Raw genomic sequence first — 21,025 nt, 5'->3', positions numbered from 1 at the left:
TCAAGGGTTACATACATAACATCACGCCCTTCCAAAATCAATAGTACATTTATTTACAGGGTGAGACGATCTGGGGCTTTTCGCTCCCTTGTCGATCGTCTCGGTACAAATGCAGGTGTGGGTGAGTTGGCTGATTTTTCACTGGGATGCTGGGCAGCTGGCCTTGCCAGGCTGCTGGGGATGGTGAGTTCAGCTTTGTAGTCAACCATGATGTCGGTTGCCACTTGTGTGTGTGTTGGAGGGTCGAAGTTGTTGGTGTCCTCTTTGGGTTGCTCGTGGCTGTTTGTGAATCGCAATTTGGTTTGGCCCAAATGCTTTTTGCATGTTAGTCCATTGGCCAGTTTGACCTGAAACACCCTTCTTTGGCTATGACCGTTCCAACAATCCATTTGGGACCATGTCCATAGTTGAGTACAAATACAGGGTCATTGACTTCAATATCGGGTGAAAAGTTTGCGCGATCACGGTACATGCTTTTTGATGCCACCTGCCCTCGACGTGATCCTGGAGATCAGGATGGACAAGAGAGAACCTTGTTTTGAGCGCCCTTTTCATGAGCAGCTTGGCTGGGGGAACCCCGGTGAGCAAGTGGGATCTGGTGCAGTAGCTGAGCAGGACTCAGGATAGGCGGGTCTGCAGGGAGCCTTCCGACACATGTTTCAGCTTTGCTTGATGGTTTGGACTGCCCGTTCTGCCTGGCTGTTGGATGCGGGCTTGAACGGGGCAGGTGTGACGTGCTTGATCCCATTGCGGGTCATGAATTCCTTGAACTCAGCACTGGTGAAACACGGTCCATTGTCGCTGACAAGGACATCAGGCAGGCCGTGTGTGGCAAACGTGGCTCGTAGGCTTTCGATGGTGGCAATGGACGTGCTTACAGACATTATTACACATTCAATCCATTTTGAATAAGCATCCACAACAACCAAGAACATTTTGCCTAGGAATGGGCCCGCAACGTCATCGTGGATCCTAGACCACGGTTTGGAGGGCCATGACCACAAACTTAGCGGTGTCCCTCTGGGTGCATTGCTCAGTTGAGAGCAAGTGGGCACACGCATGACTCTAGGTCTGAGTCGATGCCGAGCCACCACACATGGGATCTGGCTATAGCTTTCATCATTACTCTGCCTGAGTGGGTACTGTGTAGGTCGCGTATGAACGTTTCCCTGCCTTTCTTAGGCAAAACCACATGGTTACCCCACAAAAGACAGTCCGCCTGTATGGACATTTCATCTTTACGCCGCTGGAACGGCTTAATCTCTTCATGCATTTCCGCTGGGATGCTGGACCAGCTCCCATGGAGGACACAATTTTTTTCCAGGGATAGTAAAGGATCCTGGCTGGTCCAGGTCCTGATCTGGCGGGCCGTAACGGTGACTTTTCGTTTTCGAATGCATCCATCACCAAGAGCAAGTCTGCAGGCTGTGCCATTTCCACCCCGGTGGTGGCCAATGGTAGCCGACTGAGAGCATCAGCGCAGTTCTCCGTGCATGGTCTGTGGCGGATTACATAGTTGTATGCAGACGTGAGCGCCCATCTTTGGATGCGGGCAGAGGCATTGGTGTTAATCCCTTTGCTCTCTGAGAATAGCGATATCAGCGGCTTATGGTCAGTTTCTAGCTCAAACTTGAGACCAAACAGATACTGGTGTATTTTTTTCACCCCGTAAACACACGCCAGAGCTTCTTTTTCAATCATGCAGTAAGCCCTTTCGGCCTTGGACAAACTCCTAGATGCATAGGCGACCGGTTGCAATGTTCCCAATTCGTTAGCCTGTTGTAACACACATCCGATCCCGTATGACGACGCATCGCAAGCTAACACAAATCGTTTACATGGGTTATGAAGAACAAGCAATTTGTTGGAACATAACAGATTTCTGGCTTTCTCAAAAGCAGCCTCTTGCGATTTTCCCCATACCCAGTCGTCTCCCTTGTTGTAGGGGTTCTAGCAAGGTGCTTAATCCCGGATAGGAAATTACCAAAATAGTTGAGGAGTCCCAGGAACGACCGCAGCTCCATCACGTTCTGTGGTCTCAGCGCGCTCATGATGGCCTCCGTCTTGGCGTCGGTGGGTCTAATGCCATCTGCCGCGATTCTCCTCCCTAAGAACTCGACCTCTGGTGCCAGGAAAACACACTTCGAGCGTTTCAACCTGAGTCCCACGCAATCTAGCTGATTTAGAACTTCTTCCAGGTTCTGCAAGTGTTCGATGGTGTCCCGACCTGTGACCAGTATTTCGTCCTGGAAGACCACGGTGTGCGGAACTGACTTTAGCAGGCTCTCCATGTTCTGTTGGAAAATTGCCGTGGCAGAACGAATCACAAATGGGCATCTGTTGTAGATGAACAGACTTTTGTGTGTGTTGATGCAGGTGAGGTCTTTCGAAGATTCCTCCAGCTCTTGCATCATGTAGGCCGAGGTCAGGTCCAACTTGGTAAATGTCTTTCCTCCAGCCAGGGTCGCAAATAGGTCATCTGCCTTGGGTAGTGGGTGCTGGTCCTGTTGCGAAAAACGGTTAATCGTTACTTTATAGTCCCCACAAATTCTGACAGTGCCATCGCCTTTGAGAACCGGAACAATTGGACTGGCCCACTCGTTGAACTCCACCGGCGCGATGATGCCTTCTCGCTGCAGCCTGTCCAGCTCAATATCCACTTTCTCTCGCATCATATATGGCACCGTCCGTGCGTTGTGGTGGATGGGCCGTGCACCAGGAACCAAGTGTATCTGCACCGTCGCCCCCCGAGAAACTTCCAATGCCTGGCTCAAACAACGATGGGAATCTGCTCAGAACCTGGGCATATGAGGTGTCATCAATGGACGAAAGCGCTCGGATGTCGTCCCAGTTCCAGCGGATTTTTCCCAGCCAGCTTCTGCCGAACAGTGTGGGCCCATCTCCTGGCACAATCCATAGTGGGAGTTCGTGCACTGCTCCATCCTAGGAGACTTTTACTTCTGTGCTGCCAATAACAGGGATCAGCTCTTTGGTGTAAGTTCCTAGCTTGGTGTGAATGGGGCTAAGCTTGGGCCTGTGTGCCTTGTTGCACCACAGCCTATCGAAGGCCTTTTTGCTCATGATCAACTGACTCGCACCCGTGTCCAGTTCCATGGATACTGGAATTCCGTTCAGTTCAACTTTTAACATGATCGGTGGACATTTCTGGGTGAAGGTGTGTACCTCGTACACTTCTGCCTCCTCAGTTCGGGTCTCTAGTTCAGCCTGATGCACCATGGATCGATCTTCCTCTGCAACGTGGTGGTTTGCAGGGTTTGCAGCTCGTCTGCACATTCGCTGGAGGTGTCCCATTGTTCCACCGCCTTTGCACGCAAAGTGTTTGAAGCGGCATTGATGGACCCGATGATCACCTCCACAGCACCAACAAGGTGTTAACTGCCTCGCATTAACGATTGATGGCGGACTCTGGGTCATCTGAGGTCATGCAGCTGCCAGCATGTATGTTCTGCCATATGCATTCCTGCTTGAAAACGACGTTACTTTGTGTACAGTACTAGCCAAAACCTCTTTATGCTGAAAAATTTGTTTGGTGTTATCGCTGGTGGACATAAATGCCTGGGCTATTGTTATGGCTTTGCTCAGATTCAATGTTTCAACAGTCAATAGTTTGCAAAGGATAACCTCATGGCCAATGCCAAGCACAAAAAATTCTCTTAGCATTTGTTCAAGGAATCCATCGATTTCGCAATGTCCTGCATGGCGCCTTAGTTCGGCGACATAGCTCGCCACTGCCTGGCCTTCCGACCGTTGACACGTGTAGAACCGATACCTTGCCATCAAAACGCTTTCCTTCGGATTTAGGTGCTCCCGGACCAGCGTACACATTTATTCATAGGATTTGGTTGTAGGTTTCACCGGAGCTAGAAGATTCTTCATGAGGCCATAGGTTGTTGCCCCACAGACAGTAAGGAGGATCGCTCTTCGTTTGGCAGTGTTCTCGTCCCCTTCCAGCTCGTTGGCCACGAAGTATTGGTCGAGTCGCTCCACGAAGGCCTCCCAATCGTCCCCTTCTGAGAATTTCTCCAGGATACCAACAGTTCTTTGCATTTTTGCCAATTGTTATGCTCATAATAAAGTGATACAACTGAGTACTGTATACAGTAAGTGTGACCTTAGCTCCTTTAATTAAACTCCAGACTGCTGGTACAGCATGGGAGGCCTGCTTATATACAGTGCTCCCAACGGATGCTGGGATCCCTTGGGAATTCAACAGGGAGGCCCTCTGGAGGTGGTATGATACAGGTTGTCAAGGGTTACATACAAAACAAGGTTGAGGACAGCACACTGGGTTATCCACAGGGTCCAAATGTGTAGGAGCAGTTGGAGATGATCCAAGAGGAGGAGCATGAAGCATCTGATGGAAGGTGAGGCTGCTTTGATTCATAACTTCAGAGCACAGGGATCTTGATCTCTGGGGTGCATCTATTAACAGAATGTTGTTTTCCCAGCATGAACAGTTGTTGGGAATCATTGAGAGATTTGCCCAGGAATCTTCGACACATGGTGTCAACTATAGATGATTTGCATCTGGGAGGGCGCTGAGCACCTCGAGTCTCATCGCCGAGAGCATGCAGAAATCAAGCGCAGGCAGCGGAAAGCACGTGCAGCAAACCAGTCCCACCCTCCCCTTCCCTCAACGACTCTCTGTCCCACCTGTGACAGAGTCTGTGGTTCTCGTATTGGACTGTTCAGTCACATAAGAACGCATTCTTAGAGTGGAAGCAAGTCTTCCTTGAATCCGAGGGACTGCCTATGATGGTGAGATGATTTCACAACCCCCATGTGTGAGGTTGTAAAGCTCAGGCTTGGAAGGAATGGCGGCTCTAGAGACATTTATAGCACAGCTTCTCACAGCAGAGACCATTGTACCGGTCTTCGCATTTCCTGAATGTGTAGACTGCTGCCATGCTGGCCTTGGAGTGCTCAGTTATGTATCTGGTGAAGGTATGAGCCTTGAATTTATGTTTGACTTGTCAGCTGTGACTCAGTTGGTAGCATTCTCGCTTCCGAGTCAGAAGGTTGGGGGTTCAAGTCCCCTTGAGCGAGAGAGAGGAGCACATAATCCAGTGCATGCAGTACTGAGGGAGTGCTGCACTGTTGGTGCTACCATCTTTCAGATGAAACATTAAACTGAGGTTCCATCTCAGGTGGACGTAAAAGATCCCATGGCACTACTCAAGGCAGATTAGGGAAGTCCTGGTCAACATTTATTTCTCAAACAAGATCTTAAATAGATGATCTGTGTCTGAGAGCTTGCTGCGCACAAATTGGTTGCGGCATTTCCTACATTACAACATATCAAAAGCACCTAATTTGTTGTTAATGCATTTTGGGATGTCCTGAGATCATGAAAGGTGCTATATTAATGCAAGTCTGTCTTTTTTGACTGATGTGCTGGGATATTGCAGAAAGGTCATAAGTTCGAGCAGCAGAAGGTATCGCCTGGTTTATGCAGTAATGTACTGTAGACTGACTGATATAATTGTTGTCTCTACTGGCTCCCCATAAGGAGTTCAAGGCAAAAGACTTCAAGATGGTTGTCACCTCGACTGCCGTTGGTAGCTCTGTGTCTGCCCTAGAATGTGGCAAGTTCTTCTGTAGCATGTTACACAGGTCTGTCACTCCTTCCTCGGTGAATCAAAATCTTCAAAGTCGTTTCTTCACTGACAGGGTAATGGTGGGTAAATGCCCTCTTCCTATGAAGATGCTTCAGTCGCTCAGCATCCAAATGTGCTTGTTTCTCTTCCCTCCGTCTCCAAGTAACACATATAAAAAGGGAATCCAAATGGTATATCCATTGTGCTGAGGGGATAATGGAAGCACAGAACTTCCCAGCTCTCTTTGCAGCATCTGCCCAGAGTGTCGCACTGCTGCAGTAGCAAACTTTAAACATTTTCTAAACTGAATGTCAAACTAGATTTCTGACTTCCTATTGGTGCCTGTTTGCTTAAACTACTGAGCATTTGGAATGTAGTGTTATTAAGCAGACTACGGAGTTTATATGATTGCTCTTAGCACAGAACTTGTGGCCAGTAGAACTGGATGAAACGCAGGTCTTAATCATGCCACTTTAATGCCTTTTACATGTAATTTGAATTGGAATGGCTGTTTCAGATGCATTGATTTGAAGTGATTGGAAGTGTGTGTGAGGTCCAAATGAGATGGAAACCGGGGGCAAGGGGTTTTGCTCATGTTTTACTCAGTATTATGCCCTGGAAATAAATGGATATGGGGGGTAATGGAGTGGAAAACCACCCTCCAATAACATTTTTTCTCACAAAACCTTGGTATCAATGGTGCTGTGTGTCGTCCAATAGCAGGTGTTTTGCAATTATCTGCAGGACTTAGAAGTTAATCATAGAATCATAAACATTTACAGCATGGAAGGAGGCCATTTTAACCCATCGTGTCCACGCCGGCCAACAATGAGCTTTCCAGCCTAATTCCACTTTCCAGCTCTAGGTCCATATGCACTTCAAGTGCACATCCAAGTACTTTTAAAATATGGTGAGGGTTTCTGCCTCTACCATCCTTTCAGCTAGTGAGTTCCAGATCCCCACCACCCTCTGGGTGAAGAAATTGCCCCTCAAATCCCCTTTAAACCTTCTACCAATTACTTTAAATCTATGCCCCCAGGTTGTTGACCCATCTGCCAAGGGAAATAGGTCCACTCTATATAGGCCCCTCGTAATTTTATACACCTCAGTAAGGTCTCCCCTCAGCCTCCTCTGTTTCAAAGAAAACAAATCCACCCTATCTAATCTTTCCTCATAGCTAAAATTCTCCAATCCAGGCGACATCCTTATAAATCTCCTCTGTACCCTCTCTAGTGCAGTCACATGTTTCCAGTAATGTGGTGATCAGAACTGCACTCAGTACTCTAGTTGTGGCCTAACTAGTGTTTTATACCGTTCTAGCATAACCTCTCTGCTCTTGTATTCTATGCCTCGGCTAATAAAGGCAAGCATTCCGTATGCCTTCTTAACCACTTTATCTACCTGACCTGCTACCTTCAGGGATCTGTGGACATGCACTCCAAGGTCCCTTTGTTCCTCTACATTCGCAGTGTCCTACCATTTAATGTGTATTCCCTTGCCTTGTTAGCCCTCCCCAAATGCTTTCCAACTGTTTTGTATCTTTTAGTGGCTCTGCCACATATTTATTTCACGTTTACAGCAACATACACGGACGGTAAATGCAATATTGATACAAGCAAATTCCTGACAATGATATTTGGAAATTTGTAACCAAGTCCTGGTTGGCTGCGGACGCAGTCAATCCTATTGTACGCCCTGTTTCTGTCCCTTTTGATCTATGGAATACAGGGTTCCACTTCATTCAATTCTTGTTCCTGTTTCAGTCTTACCCTTTTTTTTCTTTGCAAAGTGATTCTGGTAATAAGAGGGTCCAATGATGATGTTTGACAAGTTTTCATTGTTTTTCTGTTCGTTTTTTAAACAAATCCTTATGTGTTTGTTTATCAAATTGAGAAACAGTGGTGCTGTAAAACAGTGAGAACCTTGAGAGCAGGTTTAATGTAGCTCGATACAGTGCAGAACTCGCCACCCCTTGCATTGACCCAACAAAGTACCGTAACCCCAATTGCAGATCACCCTGTACTGCATCAATGCAATATTTCCATTCAATACACCTTACGGCATTTCTAGCAGATGTATATTAGTACCAATACTTGATGATGAAGTCGTGCCAAATGTGAAGGCAGTTTAGCACTTATGGATTCATGCACATCAGGATGACAATGCCCAAGCTCAATCATACAACCTTCAAAAGGCTGAGTATCGACATGAAGACCAAAATAAAACAAAACACGACAAATGATTGTCGAGAGGTAATAGCAGAACTCATTTCATTTAACTCCACATATCAATGGTTAGCTTAGACCAAAGCACTTTACAGTGTGTACTATTCAATTTTAAACACGGATAATCTTTTAATTTATTTGACAGATATTTCACAACGGACCTTTACATTTCATAATATATAACATTCAATAAAATTGTATTCATTTTTTTTAAATCACAAAATAAAAATAAAATAAAAACCCTGGCTTGAAGACGTAATCCAGTTTGGATTTGCGTTAATCACCCGAATGATGTTGGAGGCATGAGACTGTTCCCATGTCCAAGCCTATCAGAATAGCGTTTTAAAGTTTCTAGTCTATTGCAGTACAAAGAAATCCAGCTTCCTTTGCATCGTGCTGGCCCAGCACTAGGTTACTTGCTTCAAGACATTTTTAATTGTCCATTTTTGTCCTGAGCATTGCTGCAAAACCAGCTCCACTCCAAAATCAGTTTTCCTGCCGTTTTCCACCTCCAAGCAGCGACCAGTTTCCAGGTTAAGGATTGATCCATTCTGAGGAGACACAAGATGAGCTCACATATCAATTTTGACAGTTGCAATAAACCTGGAAATATTGTTTTAAATTAATAGCTGCTCAACTGATCCCAATCTCAGGAATAGATCTCGCCATCGCTGAAAAAGCTTGGGTTTATTCATTTCACACCATATCCGTCAGTTTTGGTTGTCTGAGACTATAAATTAGAGCTAAATTTTATGCTTCTTTTTATACTGTGGGATCATGCCCTCTATAAACAATAGAGTGAAACTGGTGAAACTCATTTCACTTACAAACTCTGCAGCTTTCAGGGAGAATGGACTTTCATCCCGTCAACAACACTGCCAACATCCAGAGGAATTCCGATGCTGCATCCATGTGAAACTATCGATGCAGCGACTGACAAGAGCCAAGGAGTCAGAATGGTTCATCTTCTCCTGGCGAAGCCTTGAAAATCCCTATATTTTGTGAACTGCAGCTAACATATTGGGCTGAGTTAAATCCCAGCGAAGGTTCACCAGACTGATTCCCGGGATGGCGGGACTGACCTATCAAGAAAGACTGGATCAACTGGGCTTGTATTCACTGGAGTTCAGAAGAATGAGAGGGGACCTCATAGAAACATATAAAATTCTGACGGGGTTAGACAGGTTAGATGCAGGAAGAGTGTTCCCAATGTTGGGGAAGTCCAGAACCAGGGGTCACAGTCTAAGGATAAGGGGTAAGCCATTTAGGACCGAGATGCGGAGGAACTTCTTCACCCAGAGAGTGGTGAACCTGTGGAATTCTCTACCACAGAAAGTTGTTGAGGCCAATTCACTAAATATATTCAAAAAGGAGTTAGATGAGGTCCTTACTGCTAGGGGGATCAAGGGGTATGGCGAGAAAGCAGGAATGGGGTACTGAAGTTGAATGTTCAGCCATGAACTCATTGAATGGCGGTGCAGGCTAGAAGGGCCGAATAGCCTACTCCTGCACCTATTTTCTATGTTTCTATGTTTCACCCCCCACCAGCAAATTTTGGATGAAATCACTAGTGTCCCATCATTGTCAATCAGTTCCCATGGTTCCCTTTCAATAAAGGTTGCCGAAGAAGAAACCATTCAAGGTACAACTTTTTTAATAATATTATTTGTCACAATCCAATTTTAGAGAATTCTATGAGTAGCGTCTATTTTTTTAATATCTAGATTAAAGTTGCCTTTGATGTAAAGCATGTGACTGGGTTCTACAGATTTAGGCCCTGTAGTCAATTTGGCTGCTCCCAATCAAATAACTATCCTTCATTGTCCACCTTCTTCCAATGGGCTGGGTCTTGCTGGAGCAGGGCCTGTTATAGTTAGACATTTTTCTGCACCCTTCAGCTCAAAATTCTTTTGCGTTGTAACTTAAGGAAGTGCGAACTGATAACGGTGCGCCGAGGGCAACTGGGACCTTAGGGAATAGCGGGACCAATAGTCTATCTCCTTAACCAATGAGATTTAAGGATTGAGAAAGAAACAGAGGAATGACAGAGAAGGAAATAGGGTGAATTACTGTTAAATCAGGTATAGAAAGAAAAATAAAGAGGGAAAGAAATATTGGATTAAGAGAGAGAGAGAAAAAAAGGGACAGAAATGAAAAGTAAGAAAAAAAATTAACATTTAAAATTTGACATTTTTTAAATCTCTAAGAATAATTTACCACCTGAAGAATTGAGACTCCACAGTTTAAATTGTTAGATTTCTGAGCCAGAGAATTTCTGGGCACTACCTTAACAATGATCACATTCTTAAAAAAGCTCATTATGTTCTTAATGACCAGATTTAACTTTCTGTGGTGTGTTTAATGGGCAATTAATGTGTAAATCCAATACATTGTTAAAAATAACAAGGCTTAGGGCAAGATGATATTTGTGCTTATCTCTTAATCCCCTTTGCTGGCCGATTTGTGCATTAATAGCAGTGTGCGTTGTTAACATGCCATTATTTTTCTAGCAAGATCCTGCCAAATGTCTATTTAATCCTCCTTAAATGTTTCCGCACTATCTGACTTCACTGCTTCCCTGGGCAGTGCATTCCACAGATTCAAAACTGCCTATGCACCTTCCCTTTGAGCTTGAACCGTGCCACTTGGCTCCAGAGGTTGTGGCGATCTCAGGTATATTGCTGGAGTTTATGGAATTTATATATTCCCAATGGAATTTTAAATACTTGAATAATTAAGCCATTTTTCTTCACAGTAAACTGCCCGAGGGTCGTCGGCCTCACCTCATAGCTCAGATACCTTAACCTACAACAACAACTTGTATTTATATAATGCCTTTAACGTAGTGAAACATCCCAAGGCGCTTCACAGGAGTATTATGAAATAAAAATTTGTCACTGAGCCGCATAAGTAGAAATTAGCACAGGAAAGAGGTATGTTTTAAGGAGCGTCTTGAAGGAAGAAAGAGAGGTAGAGAGGCTAGGAGAGGATTAGGCAGGGAGTTCCAGAGCTTGGGGCCTAGGCATGGCCACCAATGGTTGAGCAATTATAATCAGGCATGCTCAAGAGGGTAGAATTAGAGGAACGCAGACATCTCGGGGGGGGAGGGGGGGGGGTGGTTGTGAGGCTGGAGGAGATAAGAGAGATAGGGAGGGGTGAGGTCATGGAGGGATTTGAAAATAAGGATGAGAATTTTGAAATCGAGCCGTGCCAATGTAGGTCAGCGAGCACAGGGGTGATGGGTATCCTAGGTATCAGTTTGGCTACCCAACCTATGTCATTGTTGAACCATGTATTCAATTTTAAACACAGATATTCTATAGCCTCTTTCTCCAGTGTAAGAGTTTTACCTGTTTTGCCTTGAAGGGATTTTAGTTCAATTTGAGTTATGAAGTTCGATTCAGCTTACAATGAGTCAATTTTTCTGAGAGGGACTAATGAATCATTCAGAATATTGTTTGGGTCTTGGGTGGAATACCAGACAGGTCAGTTGTTATAACTGCAATAAACTGTTTACATATGCATATTGTGTCAGTATTGAGAATAATAGGATCTCATTGGGCATAGCCCAGAGCAGTTTGCACTCCAATGGTAACATGGGGTTTAGTTTCATACACCTGGCTGGGTGTGCAGACAATGCAAGTGCTGTGAGCTTCCACATCATTGGGGGAATGTTTCATTCAAGGTGCTAGTTTTGATTGTCATCTTGACAGACCAATCCTCATGACATAGAATTGAGGTGGGGGTCAGAGCCAAGGATAGTTCCTCACACTCTTTCGCTTTCCCTTTCTTTCTCTCTCTGGAGAGGGCAGACTGAAGCAGCCAGAGTGAGATCTCACTCTCTAGTCAGTCAGGGAGATTGAGAGCCCACAGACCCAGAAATGAACATGAATGACCTGTAATAGAGGAAGTTAGATCAGGTAATCTCTGGACAGTTAGTTTGTAATTGAGTTCTGCCGAGAAAGTGTCAAATTCACATATATTATTGTTTTTATATGGCCTGAGGAGAAGTATCTCATTGGAAAACTTTATTCTGTTCATTCATATATTTCACGTAAAAAAAAGTTTGATGCTTTACAATTGGCTTCAATTGCTTATCAGTCCACTTTTCGAAAATACATTGGAATACATGTGATTGCAACTGTGAAAGATTATTGTATTCAATGCATGCAACAAGGGATCTATTGTTAGGATTGCTGGATCACACTACTGTTCAACCAGATATTGGGTAGTGAAGATGCACTCCCGATTGTAGAGGACACATGGCCCATTTAAGTGAGTGACTAGTGATCACAGACATTTACAGCACAGAAGGAGGCCATTTTGACCCATCGTGTCCACGCTGGCTAGCAAATCCAGCCTAATCCCACTTTCCAGCTCTTGGTCCATAGCCCTGTAGGTTATGGCACTTCAAGTGCACATCCGAGTACTTTTTAAATGTGGTGAGGGTTTCTGCCTCGACCACCCTTTCAGGCAGTGAGTTCCTCTGGATGATGAAATTTCCCCTCAAATTCCCTCTAAACTTTCTACCAATTAATCTAAATCGATGCCCTCTGGTTGTTGACCCCTCTGCTAAGGGAAATAGGTCCGTCCTATCCACTCTATCTAGGCCCTCATAATTTTATACACTCAGTCAGGTCTCCCCTCCGCCTCCTCTGTTCCAAAGAAAACAAACACAGCTTATCCAATCTTTCCTCATAGCTAATATTCTGCAGTCCAGGCAACATCCTTGTAAATCTCTTCTGTGCCCTCTCTAGTGCAATCACATGTTTCTGTGTAAGGTGACCAAGGTTAGTGGGAAACTAGCAGATCGGGAAAATTTTAAACGACAGCAAAGAATGACTAAGAAAGCAATAAAGAAAGGAAAGATAGATTACGAAAGTAAACTTGCGCAAAACATAAAAACAGATAGTAAAAGCTTTTACCGATATATAAAACGGAAAAGAGTGACTAAAGTAAATGTTGGTCCATTAGAAAATGAGAAGGGAGATTTAATAATGGGAAATGTGGAAATGGCTGAGACCTTAAACAATTATTTTGCTTCGGTCTTCACAGTGGAAGACACAAAAACCATGCCAAAAATTGCTGGTCACGGGAATGTGGGAAGGGAGGACCTTGAGATAATCACTATCACTAAGGTAGTGCTGGACAGGCTAATGGGACTCAAGGTAGACAAGTCTCCTGGTCCTGATGAAATGCATCCCAGGATATTAAAAGAGATGGCAGAAGTTATAGCAGATGCATTCGTTATAATCTACCAAAATTCTCTGGATTCTGGGGAGGTACCAGTGGATTAGAAAGCAGCTAATGTAACACCTCTATTTAAAAAAGGGGGCAGACAAAAGGCAGGTAACTATAGGCCAGTTAGTTTAACATCTGTAGTGGGGAAAATGCTTGAAGCTATCATTAAGGAAGAAATAGCGGGACATCTAGATAGGAATAGTGCAATCAAGTAGACGCAACATGGATTCATGAAGGGGAAATCATGTTTAACTAATTTACTGGAATTCTTTGAGGATATAACGAGCATGGTGGCTAGAGGTGTACCGATGGATGTGGTGTATTTAGATTTCCAAAAGGCATTCGATAAGGTGCCACACAAAAGGTTATTGCAGAAGATAAAGGTACGCGGAGTCAGAGGAAATGTATTAGCATGGATAGAGAATTGGCTGGCTAACAGAAAGCAGAGTCGGGATAAATGGGTCCTTTTCAAGTTGGAAATCGGTGGTTAGTGGTGTGCCACAGGGATCGGTGCTGGGACCACAACTGTTTACAATATACATAGATGACCTGGAAGAGGGGACAGAGTGTAGTGTAACAAAATTTGCAGATGACACAAAGATTAGTGGGAAAGCGGGCTATGTAGAGGACACAGAGAGGCTGCAAAGAGATTTAGATAGATTAAGCGAATGGGCTAAGGTTTGGCAGATGGAATACAATGTCGGAAAGTGTGAGGTCATCCACCTTGGGAAAAAAAACAGTAAAAGGGAATATTATTTGAATGGGGAGAAATTACAACATGCTGAGGTGCAGAGGGACCTGGGGGTCCTTGTGCATGAATCCCAAAAAGTTAGTTTGCAGGTGCAGCAGGTAATCAGGAAGGCGAATGGAATGTTGGCCTTCATTGCGAGAGGGATGGAGTACAAAAGCAGGGAGGTCCTGCTGCAACTGTATAGGGTATTGGTGAGGCCGCATCTGGAGTACTGCGTGCAGTTTTGGTCACCTTTCTTAAGGAAGGATACTAGCTTTGGAGGGGGTACAGAGACAATTCACTAGGCTGATTCCGGAGATGAGGGGTTTATCTGATGATGATAGATTGAGTAGACTGGGTCTTTACTCGTTGGAGTTCAGAAGGATGAGGAGTGATCTTATAGAAACATTTAAAATAATGAAAGGGTTAGACAAGATAGAGGCGGAAGGTTGTTTCCACTGGTCGGGGAGACTAGAATTAGGGGGCACAGCCTCAAAATACGGGGGAGCCAATTTAAAACCGAGTTGAGAAGGAATTTCTTCTCCCAGAGGGTTGTGAATCTGTGGAATTCTCTGCCCAAGGAAGCAGTTGAGGCTAGCTCATTGAATGTATTCAAATCACAGATAGATAGATTTTTAACCAATAAGGGAATTAAGGGTTACGGGGAGCGGGCGGGTAAGTGGAGCCGAGTCCACGGCCAGATCAGACATGATCTTGTTGAATGGCAGAGTAGGCTCGAGGGGCTAGATGGCCTTCTCCTGTTCCTAATTCTTATGTTCTTATGTATTGCAGTGACCATAACTGCACGCAATACTCTAGCTGTGGCCTAACTAGTGTTTTATACAGTTAAAGCATAACCTCCCTGTTCTTGTATTCTATGCCTCGGCTAATAAAATCATTTATTCCGTATGCCTTCCTAACCATCTTATCTACCTGGCTTGCTACCTTCAGGGATCTGTGGACATGCACTCCAAGGTCCCTTTGTACCTCTACACTTCTCAGTGTCCTACTATTTAATGTGTATTCCCTTACCTTGTTAGCCCTTCCCAAATGCATTACCTCATACTTCTCCAGATTGAATTCCATTTGTCACTGTTCTGTCCAGTTGATCAGTTCATTGATATCTTCCTGCAGTATACAGCTTTCTTCTTCATTATCAACCACACAGCCGATTTTAGTATCATCTGCAAACTTCTTAATCATATCCCTTACATTCAAGTCTAAATCATTGATATATACCACAAAAAGCAAGGGACCTAGTACTGAGCCCTGTGAAACCCCTCTGGACACAGCCTTCCAGTCACAAAAACACCCATCAACCATTACCCTTTGCTTCCTGCCTCTGAGCCAATTTTGGAGCCAACTTGCCATTTTGCCCTGGATGTTGAACCTAAGAAAATATCTACTGTAGACCTGTGCAAGCAAGAACCTCAAAGTTTCAAAGCTTATTCCTAAGACTTCTAGCATTGCTATTTTGAACTCCCAGGCATCCATTTCCCCACTCCCTAGATTGACGTGTTCAGTTATTTTGTCATTACATTCCCATGTGCTGGCACTTGAACTGTTATCAGCCAGCTCCTGCTATCGACCATCTAGCTACTGTATCTTTTCTGCCTACACAGTTCACATTTCTCCTCATTCTATTTGCCCCTCCTCTCATCTTATTAGATTGAAAAGTCAGGATATGTTAAAAAAAAATAACAGGGCAAAAGCCAGAGACGTACCAGAGTCAATTATTTTTAACTAACTCATGTTCAAAGGGGTTCTGATGGATGAGACAACAGCCAAATTTCTAAATGAGCATTTTGGCACAAAGCTGTGCCCACCGAGAGCGCACATCTGGAAATCGCACATATGGACTGACGATCGTGGGATTGTGCCCATGATTTCCCAATACCCAATCCCAGGTGAGGTTCCACATTCAGAAGCAGACATTTGGAAAATTGGCCCTTGTTAACAACTCTTCTGAAAGATCACAAATGCTGAGATGCTGGTTGTGAGGTTCACATTTTTGCAATGCGTCAGTGATTGAGGGAGAAAATCCCAATGCAGGGGTGCTTCAGCCTAACCACTAACCTGCACAAAGCGCCAAGATTTCTGGTAAACATTTTTAACTTTCTCACAATCTAGAAGCTGAGGAAATCGGCTTTTCTTGTTGTCCACTAGGCAGCGTGTATCTGGCAGCAGAATAGTGGACCCCAGGGATCCGAGATACAGATATCTCTCTTTTGTATACCTCACCAGCTGAAAAAAGAAGCACAACACAACTGCTTATTCCAGTAGCAAAAAGAGGCTGCAATATTACCATTGTTTATGAGCAACATACATTTTATTTTGAATTGATACCAAAAACACCGGACTCCACCACACCCTATGGTTGGCTGAGCCAAATAGAGCAGGGAGATCTGTCGAATGAGTTGATCACGGCAGGGCCAGCATACAGGAGCACTACAATTGACCTCGATTTAAGCTGCTGAAATAGCGAGAGAAGCAGCAGCCATGTTCCAACTTCTGATTGCTATCCAACGACTCCTGCTGGAACTGCACATGTTGGTTGAGGAACGGATCAATCTTGTTTGTGATAACCTGGTGTTGAATAGTCTGCCAATGCTCGCTGTCAAGGTTCTCATGAATAACGGTCACAAGCAAGGTATTGGAGAGGGCCCAGCACTTGGGCAATGATATCTTAGTGAAGGGTCAATGGATTCAGGGAGAGATAAGAAAATGGCCACATGTCATTTCGCATAAATAAAATTCTCTTTGAGTCCCTCCTTTCTGGTTCATAAGATTACAATGCCACAAAATAGATATGGATGACAAACATTATTGACCCAACTTAGCTCATCCATAAATTTAACTCGTGACTATTCATTTTGTGGCTGAAAAATGGTTGGTCAGGAGTTTAAAATCAGGTGTGCACCTCAGCTGACAGAAAGAAAGACTTGGATTTATATAGCGCCTTTCACGACCACCGGGCGTCTCAAAGCGTTTTACAGCCAATGAAGTACTTTTGGAGTGTAGTCAATGCTGTAATGTAGGAAACGCGGCAACCAACTTGCACACAGCAAGCTCCCACAAACAGCAATGTGATATTGACCAAATAATGTGTTTTTTGTTATGCTGATTGAGGGATAAATATTGACCTGGACACCGGGGATAACTCCCCTGCTCTTTTTCAAAATAGTGCTATGGGATCTTTTACAGCCACTTGAGAGAGTAGAAGGGACCTTGGTTTAACATCTCATCTGAAAGACAACATCTCCAACAGTGCAGCACCGCACTGGAGTGTCAGCCTAGATTTATGCACTCAAGTCCCTGGAGCAGGACTTGAACCCACAATCTTCTGACTCAGAGGCATGTGTGCTACCCACTGAGCCACAGCTGACACAGTCGTGCAGACTTGTAAAAAGGCGAGTGGCCTGCTTGCCTAAAACAAGCATGAAGTTTCTTCACAATGGAAATCGGGGTCTAATGCTGGTTGTACGATCCCCATTGTAAGATTCAGGTACAAATGGGTAAAGCTGGCCTAGTTGTTCCAGGTCTTGAACGGCCGAACCAGTCATCCTTAAAGGGACCGTTGGAGGCCACTCAAAAAAAAAGCCAGAAAAGATTTATCAATACTGAATGCAGCTGCGAGCCTGGGTTTTTCCCTCTTGGCTTCGACTTCTCCCCAGGACGCTTTATGTTGTAGCCAGCCAGAGTTTGCCAGGCCACATGACCAACAAGTTGCATTGGGATGCCAGCTTGGTGCCTGCAGGTTGCTACCATTCAAATGAGACTTAATGGCAAGTTTGGCTCAGGGCTTAGACCGGTACAGATCAGAAAGAAGGAGGAAAGACTTGGATTTATATAGCACCTTTCACAACCACCGATGTCTCAAAGTGCTTTGCAGCCAATTAAGTACTTTTTTTTGACATGTAGTCACTGTTGTAATGTAGGAAATGCAGCAGCCAATTTGCGCACAAGCTCCCACAAACAGCAATGTGATAATTTTGTTTTGTTGATTGAGGAATAAATATTAGCCTGGACACCAGGGAGAAGTTCCCTGCTCTTCTTCAAAATAGTGTCATGGGATCTTTTACATTCACTTAGAGCAGATGGGGCCTTATCCCTGGGATATCCGACAGACAGCACCTCCAACAGTGCAGCGCTCCCTCAACACTGCACTGGAGTATCAGCCTAGATTTATGTGCTCAAGTGCCTGGAGTGAGACTTGAACCCACAACCTTCTGACTCAGGAGGTGAGAGTGCTACCCAACAAGCCACAGCTGTCACCAGCATGCAAAGCAATCTCTTTACAGATGGTGGACTGGATAAGCACTCATACCAATATGAATTAAAAAATATATTTTATTTATGAGATAGATAAACGATAGATGATCAGTTTTACACAGTGAGCTATATTTTTCTCGACAGTACTGGATATATAATTCCTTTCTAAACTCAGGCCCTAAAACAGAAGACCACGTACAAGCTTTATCTAGCAAAGCGGTTTTAGCCTTTTAAATTACAGATAGCCTATTGGCTGCTGTCTGCGAGATTCACACATACTCTGACTACTGATCGCAGTTCTCAGAAGAACTAACATTAGTCTGTGAGATAAAAGTCTCTGCCCTCGAGCTGTCAAGCACAGAGGGCCTTGTCCTCTTTGCAAAGGAATCAGAAATAACTGAGAATGAAAGTCGACCCCCCAGGTATCCTACAGTGTTCGACCAGGGGGCTTCCAGAAGCCAGGCTGGTCGCACGCTGTGCTGTACGACTTGAATAGAAAAACATCTTGGGAAAACAGGGCCAACGACAATAGCATAACATGTTAGGGATTGTAAATAACAGCCCCCCGGGATCATTAATTAATGAAACCTATGAAAAGACCCGCTCCTCTCCTCCACAGCTGCCTGATCCCTTGTGCTAGCTGCTGCTGACAGGGATACTCCATTCGGTCTTTAGGAGTGAACCCGTCCCGTGCTATTTTTGATTTTACAGCAGCACAAGTTTAAAATACAACATACAAAAAAAGATCCATGTTGCCGCAGTGCTGAACACTGAAACAGCATAAGCTGCACTCAGTTAACCTTTCATTACCACACGCACAATCACTTTGAGAATTCATTATCAGCCGATCCCTGCAGTGTACAGGATTTGGCATTAGAGGGCAGCAATGCAGCATATTACACTGAGGTAATGTCTGCCCTCTCTACAAAGGTTCATGCTAATACATTCTTTACCTCAAGAATTGCAGCTTGTTACTTGAAAACAAGGTACATTTATGGTGCTGTAAAAGTACATCATATTGAGACACATAACATCTACAATTATCATAGAAAGGAGAAGAGTAAAAGTGGGGGGCAGAGAAACCCAAGGCAAAAAACAAAAAGGGCCACTTTACAGCAAACTTCTAAAGGATCGAAGTGTGTTAAAAAGGCAAGCCTGAAGGCTCTGTGCCTCAATGCGAGGAGTATTCGGAATAAGGTGGACGAATTAACTGTGCAGATAGCAGTTAACGGATACGATGTGATTGGCATCACGGAGACATGGCTCCAGGGTGACCAAGGCTGGGAACTTATCATCCAAGGGTATTCAACATTTAGGATGGATCGATAGAAAGGAAAAGGAAGCGGGGTGCCGTTGCTGGTTAAAGAGGAAATTAATGCAATTGTAAGGAAAGACATTAGCTTGGCTGATGTGGAATCGGTATAGGTGGAGCTACAGAATAACAAAGGGCAGAAAACGCTAGTGACCATAATTTGGTAGAATTCTTTATTACGATGGAGAGTGACAAAGTTAATACAGAAACTAGGGTCCTGAACTTAAGGAAAGGTAACTTTGACGGTATGAGGTGCGAATTGGCTAAATTAGACTGGCAAATGATACTTAAAGGGTTGACGGTGGATAGGCAATGGCAAACCTTTAAAGATCATATGGACGAACTTCAACAAGTGTACATCTCTGTCTGGAGTAAAAATAAAACGGGAAAGGTGGCTCAACCGTGGCTAACAGAGGAAATTAAAGGATAGTGTTAAATCCAAGGAAGAGGCATACAAATTAGCCAGAAAAAGCAGCAAACCAGAGGACTGGGAGAAATTTAGGATTCAGCAGAGGAGGACAAAGTGTTTAATTAAGAGGGGGGAAATAGAGTATGAGAGGAAGCTTGCCAGAAACATAAAAACTGACTGCAAAAGCTTCTATAGATATGTGAAGAGAAAAAGATTAGTGAAGACAAACGTAGGTCCCTTGCAGTCGGATTCGGGTGAATTTATAATGGGGAACAAAGAAATGGCAGACCAATTAAACAAATACTTTGGTTCTGTCTTCACAAAGGAAGACACAAATAACCTTCCAGATGTACTAGGGGGCCGAGGGTGTAGTGAGAAGGAGGAACTGAAGGATATCCTTATTAGATGGGAAATTGTGTTAGGGAAATTGACGGGATTGAAGGCCGATAAATCCTTAGGGTCTGATAGTCTACATCCCAGGGTACTTAAATAAGTGGCCCAAGAAATAGTGGATGCATTGGTGATAATTTTCCAGCAGTCTATCAACTCTGGATCAGTTCCCATGGACTGGAGGGTAGCTAATGTAACACCACTTTTTAAAAAAGGAGGGAGAGAGAAAACAGGTAATTATAGACCAGTTAGCCTGACATCAGTAGTGGGGAAAATGTTGGAATCAATCATTAAGGATGAAATAGTAGCGCATTTGGAAAGCAGTGATAGGATTGGTCCAAGTCAGCGTGGATTTATGAAAGGGAAATCATGCTTGACAAATCTTCTGGAATTTTTTGAGGATGTAACTAATAGAGTGGACAAAGGAGAACCAGTGGATGTGGTGTATTTGGACTTTCAAAAGGCTTTTGACAAGGTCCCACCCATGGTATTGGGGGTAATATACTGACGTGGATAGAGAACTGGCTGGCAGACAGGAAGCAGAGAGTTGGGATAAACGGGTCCTTTTCAGAATGGCAGGCAGTGACTAGTGGAATGCCGCAGGGCTCGGTGCTGGGACCCCAGCTCTTTACAATATATATTAATGATTTAGATGATGGAATTGAGTGTAATATCTCCAAGTCCTGCAGATGACACTAAACTGGGTAGCGATGTGAGCTGTGAGGGGGGAGGCTAAGAGGATGCAGGAAGACTTGGACAGGTTCGGCGAATGGGCAAATACATGGCAGATGCAGTATAATGTGGATAAATGTGAGGTTATCCACTTTG

At 44.2% G+C, this 21,025-nt stretch overlaps 1 protein-coding gene across 2 annotated transcripts in view; it reads right to left on the bottom strand.

Annotated features, from left to right (window-relative positions):
- Positions 1 to 7,871: 7,871 nt before the first annotated feature.
- The window catches only part of galnt17 (polypeptide N-acetylgalactosaminyltransferase 17), a 472,564-nt gene continuing 459,410 nt past the window's right edge, over positions 7,872 to 21,025 (bottom strand). For both annotated transcript variants that reach the window (XM_070857213.1, XM_070857214.1), the window contains 2 exons: positions 15,891 to 16,058; positions 7,872 to 8,394 (listed from right to left, as the gene is read on the bottom strand). In XM_070857213.1, the coding sequence (XP_070713314.1) occupies positions 8,251 to 8,394; positions 15,891 to 16,058 (312 nt within the window). In that variant the 3' untranslated portion in view covers positions 7,872 to 8,250. The remainder of the gene's footprint in view (positions 8,395 to 15,890; positions 16,059 to 21,025) is intronic.

This window comes from Pristiophorus japonicus, chromosome 16 (assembly GCF_044704955.1).
Source record: "Pristiophorus japonicus isolate sPriJap1 chromosome 16, sPriJap1.hap1, whole genome shotgun sequence".
NCBI lineage: Eukaryota > Metazoa > Chordata > Chondrichthyes > Pristiophoridae > Pristiophorus > Pristiophorus japonicus.
This window is presented reverse-complemented; position numbering and strand designations above follow the sequence as displayed.